This window comes from Thunnus albacares, chromosome 10 (assembly GCF_914725855.1).
Source record: "Thunnus albacares chromosome 10, fThuAlb1.1, whole genome shotgun sequence".
NCBI lineage: Eukaryota > Metazoa > Chordata > Actinopteri > Scombriformes > Scombridae > Thunnus > Thunnus albacares.
Window position 1 is genome coordinate 12,015,726 of NC_058115.1, and position 25,277 is coordinate 12,041,002.

Consider the following 25,277-nt stretch of genomic DNA (forward strand, 5'->3'; position numbering starts at 1 on the left):
TATAGGATTTTCCTGTAACCTTTAAAGGAATTGTAAGACATTCTGAGAGATACGTTTATTTCCGAAGTTTAGTGCATAGATTCACTTTGCCTGGCACTTTTCAGAGTTAAACAAGATATAATGTATTAATTTTTGGGTTTTAGAGGTGCTTAGGTTTTAACCAGGCTAGGTTTGTTATGCTAAGCTAAGCTAATTGAGTACTAGCCCCATACTTAATGCCCTGACAACTTTTTCTTTATTGGTGCATTTGAGCAAAGTCCTGGGTCCTGGTGTAGATGTGGGGCTGACTAATAAGAGCACTTCCGCCGAGCTGAGAAAAGTTTTTGTTAGCAGCAACACTTTTTTCATTTCGCTTAGCTGTTGGTGCAAGAAAAAATATGTTTGAGATTAAGAGAAGTAGCTGAGCTTGATGAAGTAGTGGAGGGAGTGTGCATGACTCAAGGATGACCAGTTTTGTCATCTAACAAATGAGGGGTGTTGGTCAGTAAGTAAATATATTCTACATGAATGAATGAATGAATGAGCTTTCATCACCAAATATTTCTGCCTCTTGTGGGTCGTTCTGGCTGCAGGGACCTAAGAACACGTGTCAGTTTTACAAGTAAAAGGAAGCGGAAATAAAATGAGACAGGAAAAGGATGAGGAGGAGGGGATAGGGATGTATGTAGGACCGGAATAAAGACTAAATTGGGTAGTTGACAGGAACTGAAAGGGTAAATCAAAGTAAAGGGCCAGAAAAGGAAGAGTGAGCCATAGGCAGTGACAGAGAGACGCCGCTCTTCTGACTCCCTAATCCGTCTTATCCACGTGCAAGCAAAGACAAGTCAGCACCATCCCAAGTAGAAGTCCTCACCTTGACCCATTTACCATCCATCTCTCCTTCATCATGCTCCCACTCTCATGTTACCATGTCGACCTTATCTCTCACTCCTTCTTTTCATTCCTGTCCCCACCCTTCTCCTCTTCGGCTATCCTCACCATGCGACCCGGAGTGCGTACAACACACTGATCTATTGCAGCCCCTTTTTGTCTTGCAACAATGGCTGCAATGTTGTCACCACCTCATCAATCCAGCCTGAGTGGCACACTGTGGCTGGGCGGGCACCCTGTGGACTTTACAGGAGCAGTTGGGAATTGTAGTTTTTGTTACATCATGCTAACACACACACATTTTCTACCACATTTTCTACAAGTCGCAAAATGTACTTTAACATCTAAAGCAGATTCTGACTCACACGCACACATATGCTCATTAATTTCAGGTAATAATGTGTTCCTGTTGATATCCGGTAAGAGAATGATTATATTTCCAACTGTTGGCGTGCGCACTTCCATATCAGTGTGGAAACTACCCATTGTTGCTCCTCAGCAGGACAGGAAACACCTTTCACAACAAACACACTATCCTCATACTGATTCAATCCAATGCAACCTCTACATCATCTGATTACTCAAGACCACTTGAGCAATGTATGAAGATGAGTGGTTTACTTCACTAATGGATTTAAATCTTGACATAAAAGCTTTGGAGTATCATTAGATGGCTAAAACTGTGCAACAGTATAATTTATCACACCCACATACTTCACTAATACACTTTACTGCAAAGTGATTCTACTCCATAGACTTTAATTCATTGATGTGCATTAAGAAGACAAAATCACACATATATATGTTCAAAGGTTTATATCTTTAATATTATCGTAACAAATTACAACTGTTTATTGCTAGTTACTGTTATGTGTAACACAACATTAGTTAGAAACATTAATGTGAGTCTTTCATGATACCGACAAAAGTGCCAAAAATGGATTTTGGTGAGCACACCTTGAACTATTTCCAAAGCTGTTCAAAAACAATAGCCATCTTGGTACACAGGTAATTCCCAGGAGAGAGTTGTACACAATGAATTCTGCCACTTCCGATGAATTTTGGCCAACATGGAAGGAAATGCCTTCTGAGACTCTATGAGTCTCTCTAGGAACATACAAGAACACTCACACGGCAAGGACAAGGGACATGCAGAGTATGTTTGGAGCCGTTATTCTGACCCTACAAGGAAAATTCAGGAGTGGTGCAGATGGGCCACCATAGCGGACATTATTTCCTGGCTGTGGTCCACCAGGCCGCTGAGAAAGAGAACGCAGCGAACTCGCTTCTCTCTCAGCATTCTGGCTGTTCGGTGCCCATCAGCCCGGGAATAGCAGCTATGTGAGCATGACTGCACAGCACTATTTCTGTGTGCTCTGCTACTTGACATTGAGAGGCCAGGATTATGTGGCTCCACTACTGTAAATGACTATCCCCTGTCACACATATACACAAACACATATACACATGTGTGTGTGTGTGTGTGTGTGTGTGTATCTAAATGCACACATACATTTTCATACGTGCTGCATATAAAATCCTGTGACAAGTAAGTGTGAAATGAGCTACATGTATTTGTTATTAAGAAGCAATAGTCATCAACATATCTGACCTCTAAAATATAAGCATCATCAAATGTTTGAAGTCAAATTTCCCATTAAGCATGCGCACAAAAGTGCAAACTGAGCAGATACAAATATGTGCATATGTGTATGGATTGTTTTTGTTTCCTGAGAAAGTTAAATGCTTAACCGCTGCTTTTCAGTTACTCAACAAATGGTATGAGAAGTCCTGAATCAGGTACCACACCCTTATGTTTCAGCTGAACATCTGTCTTTCACTATACCATCCCCCCAGTGTGAACATGTGAGTTCTACAGATTCGTGTTTATTCAGTATATATAGAAAAGTATGAGAATCAAACCCACAAACAGTGTTGAAAACGATCCCATAGCAAACATGTAAACACACATGTTTTGCTGTGGATTTTTGTTTGTAATGGTTCGGTTAACCCTTGTAAGCCACACAGACGCAGAGCCGAGGCATTACTCTACCACATTCCCACTCACACACACACACACACACACACACACACACACACACACACACACACACACACACAGTGTCAGTGTAACAACATCCGTGTAGGAGGTGACTTCAAGGGGTGACTAACATTTGGCTGAGTCTCAGCCTGCCTTTGAGTCCAGCTGGGTCTTTTGACTGTCCTTACCCTCATTAAACCTGCGTGCAGCATACATGACAGCATTGTTGCATCCTGCTAGTATTTGCCGTGTGGTCTCTCTGAACCCTGCGGCATTCAGGGCTGGTTGAGGTCTCTGATGTTATAGTTGGTGGTGTGTCTTTGAACATGACATCTGTTGGCTGTGTGAGTAATAATGTGCGGTGCTGTGGCGTGATGTGTTGCGGCTGAACATCAGGTGTTCCCAGTGCCTATACGCCACACATCTGTTCTCCCCCGTGTGCTCGCTCACTACACACACACTGCGGAAAGTGAGTCCTGACCGCACTCACCCGTGTGATTGATCTGTCACTGAGACGGATGATGCTGTTGTCAACACATGAAACTGATAATGTCTTCATGCTACACATGCTCTAATGTTAATTTAGCAGTCAAATATTTATATTTATCTCATATTTATAGAAGCGGCAACATTGGCCAATCAAGATAAATTTAATTCCTAACCACATTTAAACATAATAAACTAAGAAAGCTTTCTACCTCTGTATCTCCACAGCTCTGACTAAAAATATTTGCCTTCTGAGCGCTGAACATAATAGCACTAATGGCCAGGATACAGGTGCTTTAGTTAAAAGCAGTTCCACACACACGTCAGCAACAGAGGAAATAAAAATATTATGTTAACTATTATATTACAGCTCCTGAATGGGCCAAAAGAACACACTGGTGTTATCATTATCCAGCCTGGACTGTCCAGACATTTTAAAATATCACATTAATATGTGTCCAGACTCAGGAAGTGAAGCAGGGAGCTAAAATAAAACCTGACCTTACAAAACTGATCATCTGAGACTCCTGTTAGCGTGAGAAACACAATGTGACAATTGGGGCTTTGTACATCTAGATGTAATGAAGCAGAAACAACGATAAGATAAGAGTCAAAAGAATTCTGATAATTTCTTCTTTTTTTTATTTTGTTCTGAAAAAAAAAATCACATAAATATAAATCACTTCAGAACTGCAGGAAGGTTTTGAAAGGGTGGAACACTTGAATTCACATTTTTTTTTGTAGCTAGACAGCTTAACATTTATCTGTGGGTGTTTCTCTTTTAATGATGGTAAGACAACATGACAAAACAACATATTTATACCAAATTATTGCTACAGTGCTCTGGCTCAAAGCCCCCACATTACATATTTGACTCCCTTTTAAACATTTCTTAGCCATTCAGACACATAAAAAGCTGTAAGTGCACAGTTTTGTTGCCTATTATCAAGACACAGTCATATAAGAAGACCAGTGCACTGTATTGTAATGACAAACATTGAGCTGTCATAAGATAACGGTGGCCTAAAGATCCCCGAACCTGCAGGATAACTATTGAGTGGGTAAAGTGAAAGAGCAGCCATCCCTCATTTAGAACCACCGCTGAGGACTTTAACCCCCAACCGTTCCGGTGAAGCTGCTCAGATTCGACTGGTTGTACTGGGCAACTTTCAAGTGTGAATGTCTGTGAGTGTGAGCAGGGTGTTTCTTAAAAATTACTGTTCTCAGTGAAACTACCCTAAAAAAAAAAAAAAAAAGATAATGTCTAATCAGTGTGTTGATCAATTTATTAATGACAGTGCTATTGATCATCTGCTGAGTGCCAAAATTAAAAGCCAGAAATGAGATATTTATGCATCATGTCTTTTCATTAAAATACTTAATATCTCCAGGAGCTTTTACAATTTCTGTCATAAATAAATAACGTCCAATAAGAAATATAAAAACAACTGTAACATCAATTTTCAAAAGAAAAAAAAAAAAAAAAAAACTGTTGAAGGTGGTTAAAAATCTACATAAATACAGTTAGCTTAAATAAATAAATTAAAATTATAAATATACCGTTTACTGTACACAAAAAAACAAAACAGAAGAAAAAGATGATAGACTTGTGCCGTGAAATATACAATGTTGTCTTTTGAGACACAAAAATCCAGGTTGAGCTCTCATTATTGATGATATATATATATATATATTTTTTTTTTTATCTTGTTCAGCTCAGTTTGAAACTTCTCTTCACACAGTCAGGAAGCAGCACAGATTCTAGACATGTTCATTCTTCTTTCTCCTCGTTCCTTCGTGCTCATCACATCTCCAGTCCATTCTTGCGCGGGGTGGGGGGGGTGGTTTCAGGTGGGAGGCCGTCTACTTCTCCCAAGGCCCCCAGGAACACACTGAGCTGCCCGTTTTTCATCTGAACCTCCTGCATAGAGGGAAGCGGACCACCCTCTGTTCCCTTCTTCATGTACGTTCCTTTTTCCTCTAGGACCTCCATTCACTTCTGTTTTTCTATTTTGAGGTAGAATTTCCACATCTTTGCCTGACATTAAAAAAAAAAAAAAAAGAGGTAGTTAGCAAAATCTTGTTTCATTCAGGCAACAAAAAGGAAAATGTTTTGTCAGTGCATGTGTGTTTGTGGCCCTGCTCTTCACTACTCACCCTTCTTTGTCTCCTCAGTGGTTGGACGCTAACCCTAGTTTGACCTTCTCCTCGCTCTCTACATCATACGCTCCCCGCTTGTGAAACCTGTAATCAAACCAACAAAAAAAAAAAGGAGCTTGCTCAGACTATTTTCTGTGACTATTACTAGATTCAGCTAAGCCTCCAGAAAAGCCCTTTATCTGTGTGTGTGTGTGTGTGTGTGTGTGTGTGTGTGTGTACAGCTGTGTGGGTTGGCGTATGTCTTACTCACCTGAGCATTAGCAAGAGGCCTATGATTGTGAGGCAGATGGACGACAGCACCACGGCCACCACGGCCAGAGCTGTAGTCCGGTTGTAGCCCTCCTGAGGCCTTTCAACAGGCAGCGTGAAAAACTCGCACCTTTCCCCAGAGTAGCTCGGGTGGCACCTGCACACAAGGCAGAGAGGAGGGACGGAGGTTAATAATTCAGTGGGGCGGTTTTAAATTTTTGAACAGAGGGAGCGGTGGTGATAATAGATGTGGAGCTGGTACTTACACACAAGAAGGGACACGGAGGTTCCTCAGGTACTGGCAGGTGCCGTGAATGCAGAAATCCTTATACTTCCTCAGGCAAGGATTCCTCTTCTTTCCTTTGCCTTTCCCCCTTTTTCTTCCCTTTCCTCTCCTTCTCTTTCCATCAGTGCTTTCGGCCTCCAGGATGGCGGAGGGGTCTTGGGGTTTGCTTGACATGGCAACTAAGCAAAAAAAACAAAAACAAATGAACAGTTACATCTCATTGTCTTTGTTAGGGAAGCTTGTGAAAACTGACATAAAAGCGGTAAGAAATTTGAGAAAATCGCCTTACCTCGTGGCATTTCCATTTCAGTATCCCCAGACATTCCATCCTCATATTCGTAGTAGTAATATTCATCGTCGTACTCCTCCTCGCCTTCCTGATCATACTCCACTGTTGTCACATCCACACCTCCTCTGCTCTCCTCTTCTGTCCTTCTGTCTTTGGTCGTATCCAAAAAGTTGATAACGGCCGTGTGCCGCTGCCTGTCGCTCTCATACCTGTCGACTGCTGCACCGCTGGCCAGTCGGGACACCTCTGGAGGAGAGAATGAGAGACGTTAAACCGTTAAAATGGTTTTTAAGTTTGGTTTCATACATTCTTTCACAGGATAAAGCCCTAAAACACTAGAGAGTCTTCTTCTATGGGGACAGACAGCATGCACAGGTTAGTGTGCCAAGGTGGGCGGACCTCTATGGGCAAGTTGAAACATGTTGTGAAGCTCCAGGCTGGATTTTTTGGCTTTTCAGTGCATCATGATCCCTGAAAAGCCAGGACCCCTGTTGCACAGGCCCAGATACAGAGAAGACACCCATTGGGATTGGAAGTTATTCAATGCCTTGCTCAGAGACACTTCAGCAGAGTGAAAACTGGCTAATATTGAGAATTGAACAAGAGCAGTTTGTAGGCTTTGAAAGGGGAAATGTAGTGAGGGCAAATAAAAGTTGACAGATAGCCTCACTGTACACACACACACGCACACACACATACACACACTCACACATGAAATGCATGGACAGACAGTTAGCTAATGTCAGGCAAGAATATGAGTTAAAAATAAATGTATCCAGTTACATAAAGCATGCTCTAAAATAGAGAGATGACCCCACTAGCTCCCGAATAGCCTGGCATCATGAAAATCGTTGCCTTAAAGGTTATGAAGTTTACAAGACATGTTGTAGCTTGAGAGCTTTACACTAATAGCCCGAGAAGAGGACAGTGTCACACAGGTAGACGCAGGAAGGACATGCCATAATAACACATCAACAGACACAGAAGCGAACTGGTGATATTACATGAAACTTACCCAAGGCGTGAACTAGCACGAGCACAACACTCAAAATCCTCATGATGCCAAAAAAATGTCCAGTGACTTCTTCAAAAGAAAAAAAAATGTGTTTTTTTAAAGATGATTTACAAGTTGTATTCCTTTCCACTTGTTCCGGTTCTAAGTAGTCCTTCTTTTTCGCTTTTTTTCGGTGAGTTTGTGTGATTTTATCCCGCCTGATCGCGACCTCTTGGGTGTTTTTTTTGAGTTTTTTTTTTCCCAGAGTCGGCTAGTGCGTCTCTGACGGTGCAGCCTGAGAGGAGCGGAGAGAAAGAGCGTCCGGACAGAGACTCCGCGGTATTTATGGCGCTCTCCACATCACCACGCCTACAGTACTGCTGTGTACAGGGCTGCTGTGTCAATGTATGAACTTAGGATATAAACTTCAACTTTAGGCTTAAGAGAGTGAAATGACTGCAGAGTGAGATTACATGAATCTATTTATTATCCATTGGTGTGTAGCCATTTGGGCTGATCTATAATCACATTGAAAATCAGTCTGATGGTCCTCAGCAGGTCATGCAGCAATAGTAAAGGTGATTTCGCCCACAAGACTATAAAACATACAGTTGTTGATGTTGTATTTGTTGCCGTGGAGATAGATAGAAATGATCTCTATAGGATTATTTTAGTAGGGTATAATATATGAATCTCGAGGTCATATCTTCTTAAACAACTTGATATTGTTCTTGTCTCTCCAAGTATTGACTCTCATTCTCAAAGTCTGTATTCTGCCACTTTTCCGAACAGATATGACATATGCCATTCTTGTGAATTTCAGAGTTGACGTACTTTGGCAATAGCTACATCTTCCTCTTAAATCATCTAAGGGAAATTACAGTGTTACAGCAGTCTCAAAACATTACACACATACATACACACACACACACACACACACACACACACACACACACACACACACACACACACACACACAAACAGCCAAGTAAGACAAAATAACAGGATACGATCAATATTATTTTCATCATTGTAAAATGTGGGCATTAATGTTTCTTGTCTTTAATTTTTACTATTAATTTCAACTATTTTTTTTTTTTAACCCTTGACTCATTCTTGCAGACTACATTGTGGCTTTAGGGATTCAGTGCTGTTAAGTCCAGATGAGTCCAGCGCCTGTAATGGTTTACTGAGCATGCTGACATACATAAGTACATTGGCTTTATAAAGTAACCAGCACGCAGATTTAAAGTAAAATGATCAGAGTAACTTAAGAAATTAGTGACACAACCAGTAATAAAAAAAAGAATAACTGCAAGATCAAAATGGTATTAATTATTATTTTTTTAATAATAAAATAGTGTCAGGAGTTGGGACAGCCAATAATGCACAGCTTGTGTGCGCCACCGTGTGGTCAAAGTAAGGAACTACAATATACTTTTTGAGAATAAGTTGAGCCTTTGAAGTTACTTTAACACAAGTCACTAAACAATTTACTCGTTGTGTCTAATTATCTGGTAAAACAGTGAGATTAAGAATATTTCATTGTTTTTTTAGAGAAGGTATTAAAAAAAAGGTTTTGTTCAAAATGAAACAAGGCTAATGTTGAATTTCTAAAGTTGGGAGTAAGGTAATCTATGCAAAATGATAGTAAATATAACATAGGTAAATCTAACCATGATCACTTTATTCGGATCTAATAATCAAACAACAAATCAAACTAACATAAATCTGCTATTGGCAACAGCCTATTGAAATCAATGATCATCATCAGTTCTTCAATTTGGCTCCAATATATTTTGGCAAATAAATAAGATGTGACGATTCTTAAATTTAGTCTTAATTCCACACTGCGACAATAATAACTACATTAACATACAATATCAAATAAAGATCAAAATGAGGTCCTGGTAACTGCAGTGGGGATCTGTGTGTATGCAAGTTTTATCTCAGCAATCTTTGGGAGCAATTTAATGTGTGATCAGTCCACTCTTCATCCTGAGACTTATTCCTTAGATTGTTACTTTTGGAAAGACATGCAAAGTATATATATATCATATCTTGCCTGGACTTTGGGTGTTTCTTGGTCTTATGTTGTTGAAGGACGCCTTCAATCCTTTCAAGGTGACTCAGCGGTGAGGGTTCGTGCGCTGGATCCATAATTGGTCAGGTTGTACTGTAACGGGTATAGAATTGACCCAATAGCAGCACAAATGACACTGGTATAAATTTTACAGTCTTTATTTCACACAATGTCAAGGCAATAGTAGCACGGTCGGAGAAACACAGTTCTGATGAGTATGGCTCCACCGGGAATTGAACCCCTATCTTCCACTCCCAAAGCAGACAAAGACCAGGGAACAGGCATGCAGAACTCAGAGTCAGGGACAGAAGGCCGGTGGGTTTACCTGGGCAGAGACGAGGAGCGATGGTCGAAGACAAGCTGATCAGGAACCAGGAAGGCAGTCCAGTGATGAAGGCAAGATGACTTCGCATAGTAGCAAAGGCAAGATGACAAAGAGGGAGTGGGCCTTATATACTGGCTTGCAGATGATGCAGATGATGGGCAGGTGGAAGCGCCAGGTGAAAGTTTGATGAGGGGTGTGGCGGACACAGCAACAGGTGAAGGGGAGAGCAGACTCTGACATATATATATATATATATATATATATATATATATATATATATATATATATATATATATATATATATATATATAGTAGTTTAGTTTATATCCATCAATGTAATGTAGCTGTTACAAAGAGAGCAACACTTATAAGAACACTTACAGTTTTTATTGGCTGGCTTCAAGGTAGGTTGAGGTGAACAACAGAGATATTGTGGCTACTGGTACTGTAATTGCATTAATACCAGGTGAATTCCAGCTGGGGATTTTTGATGCACGTCATATTCCTCTCTCTCGACCCACTCAGGCAAACACCTCATGAAATCGGTGAACACCCAACTGGAGCATACACATTTTGTAATAAGCCAGACTATGATGAGAAGCAGAGTGTCATCGCAGAAGGACACAAAAAATAACAATACATTAAAAACATCTCTTGAGAAGAACGTGTTTATTAAATATATGTTGGGAAAGTATATAAAATATGTAAAGGAAACTTCATCATAGAAAGTGTAGTTACCGTTCTCTAATGTCTACTAGTCCACACTTCAGTCCAGTAGATGGTGGTAATGGCACGTTTAAACCTACTCAAAGAAGAAGAATGGTTGCCGGGTGTGAAACTCTCGCGATATTTATACGTTAAATTTAATATTAACCCTATCCCTAACGTTACCCTTTACCTAACCCCAACCCTAACCTTAACATTTAATCAAACCTTAACCTTAACCTCTATCTAAGTCTTAACCTCAAGCCTAACCCCAACCGCGCCCGCGCAGTTGCCGATATATTTTTTCCTAGGATGGCGAAGTCACGACCCGCCCTACTCTGCCTCTGATTGGCTTGCCTTCATATTCTCACCATAATCTAAACCAATCTCACTCCTCATGCCTAAACCTAGCCAACCCAGCCAATGAATGCAACGAGTACTAGCCAATCAGAGGCAGAGTAGGGCGGGCCATGACTTCGCCATCCTAGTTGGGCCGCTTCAACATCCGTGGTCCGGTTGCAATAACGGGCTGGTCACGTGAATAATCGGGGAGAAGGGAGGGGGGACAAACATGGCAGACGAGTCAGGGGAAGTAGAAGTAAACACAGCTGCTGAGGATGGCGAAGAAAAACAACAGCAAGATGAACCCCAAATGTCGGGAGCCGCGACTGACGGCGAGGCTGGCGACAGCGACGGACAGGGTCGGACCGAGAAGTCGGCTCCGGAGGCGGCTGAAAGCAGCTGGTCGGCTCCCATCCTGTCTCTGGCTCGGAAGGCCACGGAGACGATTAGCAGCGGGGTGAGCTACGCTGCTGCCCCGAGAACCCCCGCACAGCCACCCGCTGCGAGCTCCCCGACGGAAAAGGAGCCCGGGAATGAGCCAAACAACACCGCAAAAAAGCTTCCAGGTAGGCTGTGGCTATTACTGACCTTTGGCCCTCAAACTAACTCCCTCAGTTTAATCCAAGTTATAAAACATTGCACTCAGAGTCCCTCTTAGTGCTTCCTCATGGGCATCAGCTGTCATTACACATGACCTCATGAGCAAAACTGGGATTTTATGGTTTAGTGACCGTGAAAATAGACCTATGTGTAGTGTTTATTCTGCATTAAGCCTGCACTGAGTCTCTACTAAGCCTACATCTGTCTGTATGATCTCATGTCAGTGTTTTCTTCCTTGCATTGCATCCTGTACAGTGCTGCCCCCCAAAGACCCCATGGCAATAGAAAGATCCAACCTCCTCAGCATGATGAAGCTGAGCATCAAGGTATTAATCCAGTCCTCACTGAGTCTGGGCAGGACGCTGGACTCAGAGTACCCTCCCCTGCAGCAGTTCTTTGTTGTTCTGGAGCATTGCCTCAAACATGGGTTAAAAGGTGAGACAGCCCATGAAGATGACTTTTTAAAATTTAGATTGATAAATGTGGAACCAATAAGATGGCCTTAAGTTTATTGACATTCTCTACATTCTGTCTTTTCAGCCAAGAAATCCTTCATCGGTCAGAACAAGTCCATTTGGGGACCTTTGGAACTGGTTGAGAAGTTGTGTCCGGAGTCTGTTAATATTGCCACAAGTGCCAGAGACCTGCCCGGCATTAAGTATGCTATTGCCAACTGTTTTAGTTAAACATTTGACACATGTTTAACTATTGGCAGTTAATTTTTCTGTCATTTCCTCTCAGGACCGGTGTGGGGAGAGGAAGGGCTTGGCTACATTTAGCACTCATGCAAAAGAAAGTAGCTGACTATATGAAAGCCCTGCTGGACCGTAAAGATCTCCTGAGGTTAGTTACAGTGAGCTTAATAACAGGCGTGTACACATCTTCTTTTCCGCTGCACATGCTACTTGCAATCACCTCCATGTTTGTCTAATCCTAGTGAGTTTTATGACTCTGGAGCGTTGATGATGGAGGAGGAGGGGGCGGTGATGGGCGGACTGCTCGTGGGCCTCAACGTAATTGATGCTAATCTTTGTATTAAAGGGGAGGATCTAGATTCTCAGGTGAGTGCTGAATAGGCTCTCTGAGCTTTTACATCTTAGCAGTCACACCTCATCTTCTTTTTTGTGAATCAAGTTAATCAGGATATATAGTGATGAAATGTATTTCCAATTAGGTGGGAGTCATTGACTTCTCCCTTTACCTGAAAGACCCTGCCAACAGTGAGACTGCAAAGGAGTGAGTGCTTTAAATGAGCTTTTATTTTATTCTGTCCTTGTTGTGGTCTGAACGGCATCATGATAATTACATACAGACTCACATTGCACACTACTTTTCTCCCCTCATAGTTTATCTACTCATGCTTTTGTTTTTTCAGTGATAACAAGATGACAGCCATCTTAGACCAGAAGCATTACATTGAGGAGTTAAATCGTCACCTCAGTGGCACCGTCACCGACCTTCAGGCTAAGATGGACTCTCTAGAGAAGACCAACAGCAAACTTGTAGAGGAGGTCAGAAGGACTCTGTGGGAACAGTTGTGTGGTTGTACTTTGGGAATGCAAGTGTTTGGATTGCACCAATCAATCTAAAAAAAGGCATTCCTCTCCAATGTCAACATACTGTAGCGTCTGTGTGCATTAGGTGTGTTTCACCTGACTGACGAGTAGTGTGTTTCTGTTTCTTTAGCTGACAGCAGCAACTGACAGAATCAACTCTCTGCGGGAAGAACAGGAACAGCTGAAAAAGGAGAATGAGTCGATCTTGCAGTCCAGCCAGAAAAAGGAAGAGGTCTGAATGCATCTGCAAAAAAGAAAGAGAAAAATGCAACTAAAGCACTCCCAAATCTGAAAAATACACATATTGTATGTCGTATTTGCTTTTCCAGGCAGCACTTCAAGACAGCCAGGTGGAGCTGGAGACGTACAAACAAACTCGACAGGGTCTGGATGAGATGTACAATGTGGTGTGGACGCAGTACAAAGAGGAGAAGCGCATTCGCCAGGTCAGATATCGACAGGCTACAGCACTAGAATATAATAACATTCTTGCTTAAAGGGGCACTCTACAGATTTTACACATGAAGCTCAGTTTACACTACTCAGCCTGTGAAAACATCTTTATAGTGTGTTCTGTGGCTCTTTAAGGTAGAAATACAAAGTTTGAAAACATAACCCCTGATGACATCATCAGGGGTTATCTTGGCTTGGGCTCAAGACCTAAAATGTTAAACAGAAAGCTGGCGTTTCAAACTGGAGGTGTGGAGTTTGAAAGAAGTGGGCATTTAAAAAGCAGGGATGGTCTAATGAAGGATGTTGTTGAGTTATGGAAAATGTAGGATCCAATGTTTTTGGAGCTAATGTGTGGTATTTAAACATAAGTCAACTACGTCAACATTAGTAATAATCAATGACTTAAAGTAATAAATATCATATTACACTAAATTCATATAATACCAGTATACAAAGACAAGCTTAAATACAAGTATATACAACAGGAATAATATATCAAGAAATTAATTTACAGCATATGTAAAAAAAAAAACAACCTTTAAATGTGTGAAAAGTTCACATTAATGGGCCTCCACATAAAATAGTTGATCTGTAAAGAAAGTGTCTGGAGGTGTGTATTGTAACAAACAACCACATCAAATACAAGAGAAGGTGTGTCTAACTGTCTGAGATGACTGTACATGAATAAAATCCAATACAGAACAAAAACATATGAGGCAACAGAATATACAGAAATACAGGTTAGAAAAAAAACTGCATGGTAATCTATCTGATGTGGTTATAAGCAATGGAGAAGAAAAAAATCAGTCAGTCAAGATAGTAAAGACAGTCTAGACACTCTACTTCCTTTAGTTTAGGCAATAAACATTGAACTTTCATTTAGTATTTGGCAACAAAAAAGTCAGTGTTGCTTCTTGGTGGGGTGAGGCAGAAGAAGCTCTTTGGATAGGTGGTATTATCTGGGATAAAATGAAGTTAAGTCTGTATATTCCATTATTAATCAATAATAAGAAAAGAAGCCAGCAGTGTGAATTTATCAGTCATTTGGCCTCTCAGATTTTTGTACATAGCGGGGTGGATGCCTGCCAACACAGCATGAGCCCATGTAGTTTCATTTAAAAAAAAAAAGGTCTTGCTACCTTCTGTAGTGATCAGACTACAGAACTAAATTTGACTCACGCCTTTTGTATGTGTGCAACGCATGATGTCAGGAGCTGGAGCGTGAGTTGGAGCTGCAGGTGGGGCTGAAGCAAGAGATGGAGGTGGCCATGAAGCTGCTGGAGAAGGACACGCATGAGAAACAGGACACACTGGCAGCCCTGCGACTCCAGCTTGACCAAGTCAAGACTCTTAACCTTCAGATGTTCCACAAAGCGCAGGTAGACACGCATGAACACACCTTTTAATTCTCCGGCGTGCTCGCTGAGACACAACACGCATTTACTCAACCTGTGTTGCTCTTGTAAGGACTCTGAACGAGAAGCAGAAAAAAAGCAGGCGGAGGCCGTGCAGCTTGAGGAGAAGATGAATGAAATGGAGAAGGTCATGATGGAACTAGAGCAGAGGTATGTATTTGTGCATCCGTGAATTTCTGTGCATTAAATGATGTTTAATGAATAAATTAATATTCTATATTTGTCTTTTTCTGTGCCACAGACTACAGAACTCAGAGCAGGAGCGCAAAAAGAGCGACCAGTCAGACAAAGACATGAAGGTTGAGCTGGAGGGAAAAGTGGACGCTTTGCAGAAACAGTTGACTGACCTGGATACACTAAGGTGAGGACATGCATAGTTGGGGAAATATATATAAATGGGTATATCACAAGTTAAACTTAAGAAACAGAAATCCTCATACAGAATGATAAAATAATGACATTAACTCAAACAACTCCACCAAAACTGCTATCCAAGTTAAAAATGCGTTCCAAGTTCGAATCATATAACTCGACTGTCTCTGATTGTTAGTGACGGTTCTTATTTAGATTAAAATTTTAAACACGCACATGACATACAGGATTAAATTGTCCTTTTCTCTGTGCTCAGACTGGGTTTGGAGAATGAGCTGCGCACTGAGAGGGAGCAGAGACAAGGCCTGCAGAAAGCTCTCCAAAGGGAGCAAGACAACAGCGTCGAACTCCGCACACAGCTGCAACAACTCCAGGGCCTGCACACGGTCAGTGTCACACTTACACAAGAGTTAAGTGTCAGTCAACTCAGGAAGCGGAGTCATCATTCAAAACAAGGATATGTGTGGTGCATGTGATTTGATTTGTGGAAATTAAGAATATATATAAATAATAGACAGTCATAAAATAACCATTTTAATGAAAGATAGAGTTCTTATAGCGGTTTGGTTATTTAAATCCTGGTGTACCATCTCGCACCTGCTCTCAGATCAGTTAGCATAAATTGTTCCTGTTTTGATATTGTATAAATAACATACAGTATATGGATATTTGTGATGTCATTACTGCAGTCCAACTGGCACAACAGCTTCAGCAAAACATCCTTTTAATAGTTTTTCTCTCATATAAAATGTTTATTTGTGTGTAATGATGGTGCAGGAACTGGAGGATTTGAAGCAGGAGAAGAAGCAGCTACAGCAGACGTGTGAGGAGCAGGAACAGGCGTTACAAGAGATGGGACTTCATCTCAGCCAGTCAGTACTTATGATATTGTCCTCTTTTTTTTTTTTATTGTTGCTAGTCGATACCTTTTCATATCATATTTTTGTGTCGTCTTCATCTTTGTCAAAGGTCTAAACTCAAGATGGAAGACTTCAAGGAGGTCAACAAAGCCCTGAAGGTAAAATGTGAAAATTTATTCGATATCGTCTAATTGAAAATCCCGAGTGGAAGTTTTATCTTATATGTCCGTCGCTCCTTTAAGGGCCACGCTTGGCTGAAAGATGATGAGGCTACACAGTGCAAGCAGTGCCAGAAGGAGTTCTCCATCTCACGCAGAAAGGTAGGTGCCTGTTTTATTTACATTTTATGTAATCTGCATCATCACAGTAACTTCAATAATCAGTGTATGTTTGTGTTTTCAGCACCACTGTAGAAACTGCGGAGACATTTACTGCAACAACTGCTCCGGTAACGAGCTGGCCTTACCCTCCTATCCTCGACCCGTGCGGGTGTGCGACATGTGTCACTCCCTCCTGCTGCAGAGAAGCTCGTCCACGGTTTCCTGACACCTACAAGCTTACGCAGTATTTCTACTGAAGCTTTCTAACACTGCACATACTCACCCACTATGATTTTTAACTACATATGTTTTAAAAAAAAAAAAGTCATCAAATCTTAGGGAAATGTGATTTGGTGTTCCATTTCCACAGTTACCTGAAATTCAGGAACATTAGTACATATGCATTACATAATGGGCCGCCTTTTTAACACTGATGGGATGAGCTATTACAGTTTATGCAGACTTTGTGTTGTAGAGACTTGACTTTGCATAGAAGTTGAAATGGTTTGGGCTGTTTGTGATCAATATTTCATTGTGATTTTGTGCAGCAGGGCTGGAAAAACATGAGTTTGGTACTCACTTAATACACTGATTATTTTAATGTGTGTCGTTTTTCTAATTAAAACGTTGGATATAGATTACGTTGAGGTCCCATCAAGGTCACAGTTGGTTTTCAGCTTTTTGTTGAAGAAAATCTGTGTTTATAAAGAACACGTGTACTTCATTTGATATTGTTCAACTTGTCATGCACCTGCTCTGTAACAGACTACGGGCCCGGCTGGATTCATGCAAAATTATTGTATAAATGACTAGAATGTTAACAAATCAAACTATTTTAGAATGTATTATAACAACGGGGTTTTGTGGATCGTGTCAACTGCTACAAAGCCGTTTTCTTAAGTCATTGGGGCATGGTGACCAAAAGTTTTATATCTAGATATTTGATAAATGAATAAAGCCTCCTGTTTTGCAATGTTTGTTTCAATTAGATATTCCAGACTAGTTTATTCACTTTGTGCACAGGAAATACAAATAGCATTTGAAGCAGTAGAAACCTTCATGTCAGCAGTTTTGATATTCAGTTGCCCTTGATATAGCCCTCATCAAGAAAAACTGCCCTATCAACAGTCACACCTTAACAAAACATGCTCTGAATATGTGAAGTCTCAAATTCAGATTAACATTTCAACTGGAAATAAAAAAAAGGCTGATCACTACATATAAAGGTGAAACAAGGTCTAAACAGAGGATACCAGACATTTTCGGGGTTTTTTTTTGTTCATGCACTCAGACATTGAAACTAGTGTTAAAGCCACCAGCACAGGATGAATTAACCTTGAGGAAACAGCCAGGTGTCTGGAGAACGAGAACACAAAAAAACGGCACACTTCCCGGTAATGAAAATTTAAAGCACGGTTCCTGTGATGTGTCAAATCTGTGAGGAATGGGGAAGACAAACAGCGCTTCTCTCTGACACTTGTGATACCAGATGATCTCATTTCTCTCTGAAGATCATCCACTTTAAAAAAAATTACAAACCCTACCCCTCATTATTTTTTCAAAACAACCTCACCTGACCCTACCCTATGTTTACTAGGTGAGACTTACATTTCCAGTCCTTCCAGCAAAATGCTGAGTTAAAAAAAACACATAAGGGAACACAAAAAAAGAAAAAGGAAAAAAAAAAATCTACATTCCCCATCCCCCACTCAGTCCATTCATAGAGCCTCTGCTTCCTCCTCCTCCACCGCTGCCGTAGTAACTGCTTCCCATTCCGCCCTGGTTACCTAACAAGAGAGAGAAAATACACACTATAGGACCGAGGAGTTCATCAAGAAGTCAGACACAGAAACACACTGCATCTGTCTTTCAAACCAAAAACCGGCCTGTAACTGACATCATATCCACACACTAATATTGGATTTACGTTGTTATCTACAACAGATTTATGAACAGTCTTGTAAAAGATTTGACATAACCTATAAAAAGGGGAAAGTTCAGCTTTGGTTAGGGAGTAAAATGTGTTTGCTGGAGGGCCACTATTTTTAAGAGTGCTTTAAGAGTAGGAAAGGTCGTAGTTCAGAGGTGGATGCAGAGGAACGTAATTACAACAGAGCTGACACTCACTATAATCACTGTAGCCGCCCATGTTTCCTTGGCTGCTGTATCCACCAGAATACCCTGAGCTCAGCTGGCCGCCGCTATAAGACGACTGGTTCCCTGTAAAAGAGGACAGACGACATCAGGTTTTGAGAGAACAGAAGCAACAGAATTTAACAAAAGATGTATCTATCAATATATCAAGTTATTGTCTGCTGCCCATTTTTGTGAAACAATTACTTGCCTGAGCAAGTGTCCAAGCATCAACAACAGCAGCATAATATGTTTGTGTGCAACCTCTTTCATCCAAATGAAGTCATTGGCCTCACAAACTCTGTTAAAAATACTCACCCATGCCACCCATCATCTGGCTGCTGTAGGCGCCGTTACTGCCACCTGCTGTTGAGTTTAAGAACAGCTCCACATAGCGGTGTTCTGAGGGGCAGAGAGAGAGAGAGAGAGAGAGAGAGACGTGAGCATCTACATGTAGCTGCAAGAGTGCGGGGGTGGTAAAGTCAAACTCAAGTCAAACTCACGCATGTTGGCTTTGTCTTTGGACATGGCTGCCACAGCATCCTCGTGTGTTGCAAACTCTACATCTGCCTCACCGGTTACCCTGCCATCCGGGCCAATCTCAATATGGACCCGCACTGGATTCAACGGCGAGAAGAACTACGAAATGCAAAAACAAAAACAAACAAACAAACAATAAAGCGGCGATACACTTTAAAATACAACCCAAACATCTCTGATATGGAGAGAATAAGTTGGATAACAGTGAACCATCAGTTTTGCAGATGTTCAGCTAATGAAGACAGTCAAAGCTGTTTCTCCGTCTTACATTGTAGATGTCTGTCTCTGTGGCTCTGTATGGCAGCCCCCTCATGTGGACACAGTGGCCTGTTGTGCTCTGGAAGGAAGACCCGCCATCGCCATACCGTCCATCGGATACACCTGAATACATACATAATCAAGATTAGCGCAAGGTCTTATGAGGAATTTACATTCTAATCTTATTAATGCTTTTGTGCAGTGTTAGCATGAAGGGACAAGGGTGAGTGATTATTCTTAACAGCGCCAGTTAAGATCACCAAATCTGATTTCAGTTCTTCAGTCCACTTGACACCCACCTCCTCCATAGCCTCCGCGACGCATTCTGTCATAGGATCCCCCTCGGCCCATCATGTTGTAGCCGCGACCACCAGACGGCCGGTCATAGGGGCCCGGTCTCTGCATGCCCATAGGCTTCCGCTGGGGTTCGTAGTGGGTCCGCACCTCAGCACGGCTACTCTTGAAGATCTCAATGTACCTAAGAGCATAGAGATACCACAGTGAGGGCATGGGGAATGGATCAGGCAAGACTGCATTTGCTCAATACTGATGAAACTGGGCTATGCAGATGCTGTCATGGTGTAGTCCATACGTAGCAATATCTTTGAATACTTTATGCTAGTTATTCATAGATTAAAAGAACTTATTAACTGAGTTGTAAAAAGGAAGTTGTCCAAATTGATAAGGGCCTTAATTACGTTGACACTTTTCTTATGGTTACCTGGAGTGATTTACAGATCTGATTCAATATGTTGTGATAGAGCGTCCTGTGTCCTTGCCATGACAGCCATTGTCCTGGTTTTAGAGGGACAGAGAGGGCTCCAGCCCTTCTGCAGCCCACTCTAAGCATTACCTGTGACAGTGGGCTCCAGATCCTTGTGTACAGTGGCCCTCTGATTTTTACCACCAGGGATACTCCTTACCATTTATCAACCTGGACTGATGTTTAGTGCTGAGACACCATTTGTTCTCAAAATTAAGCATGTGCTCTAATTCGGGATTTCTCATGTTTTGAATGGTGCCCGAGCACTAATCTTCCCATTGAACATTGTGAGTGTGTGGCATACTTGGATCTAACATGGTACAATTAGTGTATGTGTTTGTGGTAAATATTACAAATATGCGTAAAATTAGCCAAGATCATTGTAGTGTCAGTTTTATATTTGGTTCACATGTTGAGGGTGCACACCATAAGAAAAGCAACTTATCCAGCCAACCAACCAACCATCCCCACCTGTGCCCTATTCTTTCCTTGTGTTTCTTTAGAGCCTTTTCAGCTATATCCTGTGAAGCAAACTGCACGAAGGCCTCCCCCGTACTCCTCCCCTGGATGTCCACCGGCAATGTTATCCCATTTGGCACGATTTCCAACCCTTCAACCCAAGGACAGATAACCCCAGCAGGGGACATATTAAATCACATGCCCAATCACAGAGATAGAACTTTCTCTAAAGAGAGATAGAAAACTTATGGAAAACTCTATACATCATCACACATACCAGTTCAGTTTTTAACCAGTGACTGGCAATTTAAACGACTTACATTTACTGTGTTTTGGGGATAAAATAGAAATGAGAGGATAGAGGAAGAATATGAAGAAGGGCATTGTGTGGGACATCAGGCTAGTATTGGTGTGTTGATGAAGAGAGAACAAGATCCTGGTGGGTGACATGAGTTAAAATTACTGTTTGCCCATTAGGTGCTAATCTAACATTTGGCATATATTCTGAGGAAAATGTTTTTAAAAAGACAAGGGTGTGAGGAAACGGGTAAAAGAAACAATGAGACTAGGGTAAGAGACTGTCCAATCAGTGATGAGTGAGATCCATTCCATCATTAGTACATTACCATTAGGCATAGACAACTTAAAAATGGAACCAAGCTGTTTCACAACATTGGACCCAGTTAAAGAAAACAAGTGATGAATATGGGCTAAAGATGGATATGATGGGCAAAGATGGGAGAGGGTGTTTGCATAACAGATTCCTGCCCTTGAACAAAATAAAAGAAGACTTCAAATAATTTCCCCATTTAACTGGCTTCCTTTTCCAGCGTCATTTCCTCACTGTCACTGATACAAAAAAAATACATTTTATGATTGGAATATGTAATATACCATAGATTACAATTATTTTCCAATGTTATATTGTCTTTGTAAAGCAGATATAGGATTTGGTCAGTGTCCGTGAGAGAAAAGGAAACAAGAAAAGGAAGATTCTTTTTTTTTTTTTTTTTTTTAACCAGAATAACAGCTAGTTTACCACTGAGGAGGATGACTTCTTACCTGAGAAAAACTGTACAATCTCCTCCTTGCTGCAGCCAAAGGGAAGGCCTCGGAGCCGGACGAGCCCATCTCCTGCCGTCTCTGGACAGTTTGGACCAGTGTGCTTCATGACCCAGTCCATCTCGACGTTGTTGGATTTAAACACTGTGTCAGAGCACACAAAACATTAGTTATCACAGCTTTAAACAGACACAATTACCGTGCCAATTACAGAATGAGTTATGAAAGTCTAACCTAGCAGTTAATACACACCCTCCACATATCTGTGACCCATAGTTTCTCTGTCCTTCTTCACTGCGATCTTCAGGTCTTCCTCTGTCTCCAACTCGACAAACGCCTCTCCACTGGGACGCCCCTCTCTTGTGTAGGTGAAGTGGATACCGCCTCCATTGTTGACAATTTTGCAATCTGCATTTCAAATATATTATTATTATTATTATTATTATTATTATTATTATTATTATTATTATTAAATTATGCCCAAATATTCCAGTTGTATTATTCTTGTAAAAAATAAAAAAAATAAAAATCTACCTGAGAAAAACCTCTGTACTTCATCCACAGAGCAGGACCATGGGAGACCCCTGATTCGTACAACATATCCCTCATCAGCCATGACTGGTCACAATCCTTTGAAGAAAAATGTTACACTATTATTCAGTTTTTAAGTATACTACTAAACAGATAATACATCAAACTCAAAACAGCAGTAGTGGTGGTCAATATGCTTATAGTCTATCATGGTGTATTCAATTATTATCACAGTGTAATTATTTACAAAGGAAGCTTTAATAGATAAAATAACCATATGAGAATGTCTGCTTGTGATTAATGCAGTGAGTAAATACCAGAAAAAGAAGGGTTCTTTAATCACATCGATGTTAATATTTTATAAGTCCAAATGATGCCAAAAGACAGTCACGCTCATTGATTAGTCTAAAACAATCAGAGATTTTAAAAAGGATAGCTAGCTACCTAAGTATGTACCCCACAGAAACAGTGTATCCCAACTAACACTAAGAGCAAATTCTGATATACAGATTCACTGTATCTCACAGCAAATACCAAGAACAATGTAAATCTCATACCACATCAGTTAAATTGGCTGGACTTATTATTCACTTGGACTACAACACCACTTTATTTGCACTACACGTTTATATGCCATGTGCTAAATGAAGGATCATCATCTGGTTACTTTCTAAAGAGCGAAAAAGACTCCAAAGGGTCACAGTGTTCTTTGGGCTCCAGTTGCAGCATGGACGTAGCGTTAATTAACCTAGATGTGAATTAAGTTAGCTAGTTGGCAGTGCCATCTTGAGGCCGTTTGTTACAGCCAAGTGGTGGGTACCAAATCACAAATTTCAAATGGTTTAGCACGTCTCTGCTAATCAGAGTAGTGTTAGAAACAGATACAAGACGCAAATACATTGCTATAATCATCCGATTTCCAGGTCTTATTTCCAACTTTAAGTTAGGACGGACGACCACTTCACAAAAAGCGCCAACCGGGAGTCCTTAACGGTTAACTACCGTCAGCTAACGTTAGCGACACAACGTCCAACTACTCTTGTTCGACACTATTTCGGGTGTTAAGGCGTTTTGGTGTTCGCTTAAACCACATTATGAGTCATTAATTAAGGCCATCGTTTATTTTACACAACGTGCGTGGCCTTCCGCACATTCACTACCGCACCCAGACACAAGAACAAAAGCGGCCCTCTCAGCCTGCGCCATGTTATTAGCGCTACCCGTTAGCTTACAGGTTAGCATCTGCTAACTAACGGTAGTGTGATATAATTAGATTTATCTGCTGGTAGCTGGTATTGAGACATGAAAGTTAGCACGTTTACTATTGTGTTTTTAGTAAGCAAAGTTAAACGTTAGCAGAAATTATCCATTTACCTGATACAATCGTGGATACAACACGCCGGAGTATGTATGACCAGACCTGCGTGATGCAGCTGAAACCTTGTACTGTGTTGCCAGAGCTGCTTAGCCCATCCCCCCTTTTCAACAACTACAAAACGACGTACTTAATTATTGCCTCTGTTCGACGCTGCTCCACACTCACGTTATTCAACACAACAAAACATTTAAATACATTTGTAACCAACATCATTACCACGCTGTTTTCAATTTTATCGAGATTCAAGAATGGTAAATTTTCTAAATTTGCTGTAATATCTTAAAATTGACAGGAAAAGGTGGGTTTTATACGTACCTGGCAACCCTATCCGAATAACCAGGCGCCCACGACACTGCCTGCGTCCACGCCCAAAAACGATGACGTTGTCGCCCCAGGCCCTGGCTGACCGGGGCCGGGAGGCATCTGTTGGCCTACAAATCCAAGTAAACCTGTTTACAGTGGTCAGTTAAGTTGCAATGCATTTCAATTTTTTAAGGTAGCGTGTACTTCACAGGCCGCTTGTCACAACGAAGCCAAACGGACCTTATGCTTATCAAAGCCAACTCAAAACATCTCAAAACATAATGACACTACCCCATTTATCAAGCTCATTTGGCAGATATTAGGGGGTTTTATGATACCTGGTTAACCTGGTTAACAGATATTTATTTAGGTAGACTGCAAGACTTTGCTGATGATTTTGATATGACTACGACTGGAGAATCACATGTTTAACATTTGGACAGAAGAAGTAAACAAGAACCATGCTCAGTCCTTACAACAACCAATCCAATCAACGATCCAAGGTGTTGATTCAGGAAAACTACATTTGCCCTTCCCTCAACAACTGGACATGTGCCTTTGAGCAAGGCACTGTAGATTCCCCCACCCTTTTTTTTAGCTATTTAATGGCCAACAGCAGTAAATAATAATAGTGACCTGCTGCCAGGTTGAAATTTGTCTATCTGTTAAAGGTGGAAAGTTACCAATGACATGTTCATTTACAATTTTAAGGTACTCTTTACTTACTTTGAGTGTTTCTCTTTTGTGCTTTTTTGTATTCTTCTAATAAACACCCTCTAAGTAGAGCAGTTCACTCTACTGCATTTATCTGATTGCTTGCTAGTTAAATCGCCTAAATTCGTAAAATTTGATGCATTCCCCTATACTGAATTACAAAAGAGTTTATGGTTTAACTTCACACTGCCCAGGGCATTTATAGCATCACAGTACTGCTTAATTTCTATTCATGAATTAACAGTTTCAAATTCTAAAACCGTCATAAGTAGATTTACCTATAGCCAATATATACTTTGCTTAACTTTTTAATGTAAGAGTTACACTTTTACTGGTTTATTTTATACTGCAGTATGGCTGCTTATTATGTAAGTGCTTTAGTGAAAGATCCAAGTAAATCTTCCAATGCTGGTATATGTATGAATATCAACCCTAATGTGTGAACATTCATGTTCCTTCTCAGTATCAAACTAATTTGCTACACCATACTGAAAAAAGCAGGAGCTATCTCCCCTGTCTTCCCTTCCTTGTGTATTATGTCTCACAGAATTCGGCTGCCAATTAATCATTAAAACACATTGCCTATTTCCTGAAAGCAAACTACACACCAGAAAGTTTTACAATCAGATCAAATATTGTTCATGCATAGACAATCACAACCAAAAAGGGTTCCATTATTGAAATATACCTCTTTGTGCCATTCTTCCTTGATAAATAAATAAGTAAAATA

General features: G+C 40.9%; 3 protein-coding genes across 6 annotated transcripts; 1 reads left to right on the forward strand and 2 right to left on the reverse strand.

The window, feature by feature from the left end:
- Nucleotides 1-4,016: 4,016 nt before the first annotated feature.
- hbegfa (heparin-binding EGF-like growth factor a) lies at nucleotides 4,017-9,952 on the reverse strand. Of its 3 annotated transcripts, none has more exons than XM_044362980.1 (6): nucleotides 9,784-9,944; nucleotides 6,382-6,627; nucleotides 6,073-6,271; nucleotides 5,808-5,963; nucleotides 5,555-5,641; nucleotides 4,017-5,435 (listed from the first exon to the last, which is right to left on the reverse strand). In XM_044362980.1, the coding sequence occupies exons 1-5, from the start codon at nucleotides 9,869-9,871 to the stop codon at nucleotides 5,569-5,571; spliced, it is 762 nt and encodes a 253-aa protein (XP_044218915.1). In that variant the 5' UTR covers nucleotides 9,872-9,944; the 3' UTR covers nucleotides 4,017-5,435; nucleotides 5,555-5,568. The 3 variants fall into 3 exon arrangements, with proteins under 3 accessions (XP_044218915.1, XP_044218917.1, XP_044218916.1); XM_044362982.1 differs by lacking the exon at nucleotides 9,784-9,944 and adding an exon at nucleotides 7,397-7,704; XM_044362981.1 differs by lacking the exon at nucleotides 5,555-5,641 and having other exon boundaries at nucleotides 9,784-9,952.
- A 1,023-nt stretch (nucleotides 9,953-10,975) lies between these two features.
- rufy1 (RUN and FYVE domain containing 1) lies at nucleotides 10,976-18,080 on the forward strand. The gene is made up of 17 exons (XM_044362976.1): nucleotides 10,976-11,396; nucleotides 11,686-11,865; nucleotides 11,971-12,088; nucleotides 12,172-12,273; nucleotides 12,368-12,491; nucleotides 12,605-12,666; nucleotides 12,806-12,941; nucleotides 13,117-13,218; nucleotides 13,316-13,432; nucleotides 14,651-14,818; nucleotides 14,907-15,004; nucleotides 15,096-15,215; nucleotides 15,483-15,612; nucleotides 16,004-16,098; nucleotides 16,196-16,244; nucleotides 16,329-16,406; nucleotides 16,489-18,080. The coding sequence occupies exons 1-17, from the start codon at nucleotides 11,060-11,062 to the stop codon at nucleotides 16,630-16,632; spliced, it is 2,160 nt and encodes a 719-aa protein (XP_044218911.1). The 5' UTR covers nucleotides 10,976-11,059; the 3' UTR covers nucleotides 16,633-18,080.
- Nucleotides 17,382-23,633, reverse strand: hnrnph1 (heterogeneous nuclear ribonucleoprotein H1). 2 transcript variants are annotated; one of them, XM_044362977.1, is made up of 11 exons: nucleotides 23,527-23,633; nucleotides 22,156-22,251; nucleotides 21,874-22,029; nucleotides 21,622-21,765; nucleotides 20,572-20,710; nucleotides 19,637-19,815; nucleotides 19,348-19,460; nucleotides 19,043-19,178; nucleotides 18,858-18,941; nucleotides 18,534-18,626; nucleotides 17,382-18,193 (listed from the first exon to the last, which is right to left on the reverse strand). In XM_044362977.1, exons 2-11 carry the CDS (start codon nucleotides 22,235-22,237, stop codon nucleotides 18,096-18,098), a joined length of 1,224 nt encoding a protein of 407 aa, XP_044218912.1. In that variant the 5' UTR covers nucleotides 22,238-22,251; nucleotides 23,527-23,633; the 3' UTR covers nucleotides 17,382-18,095. The 2 variants fall into 2 exon arrangements, with proteins under 2 accessions (XP_044218912.1, XP_044218913.1); XM_044362978.1 differs by having other exon boundaries at nucleotides 18,096-18,197.
- Between the last annotated feature and the right edge of the window lie 1,644 nt (nucleotides 23,634-25,277).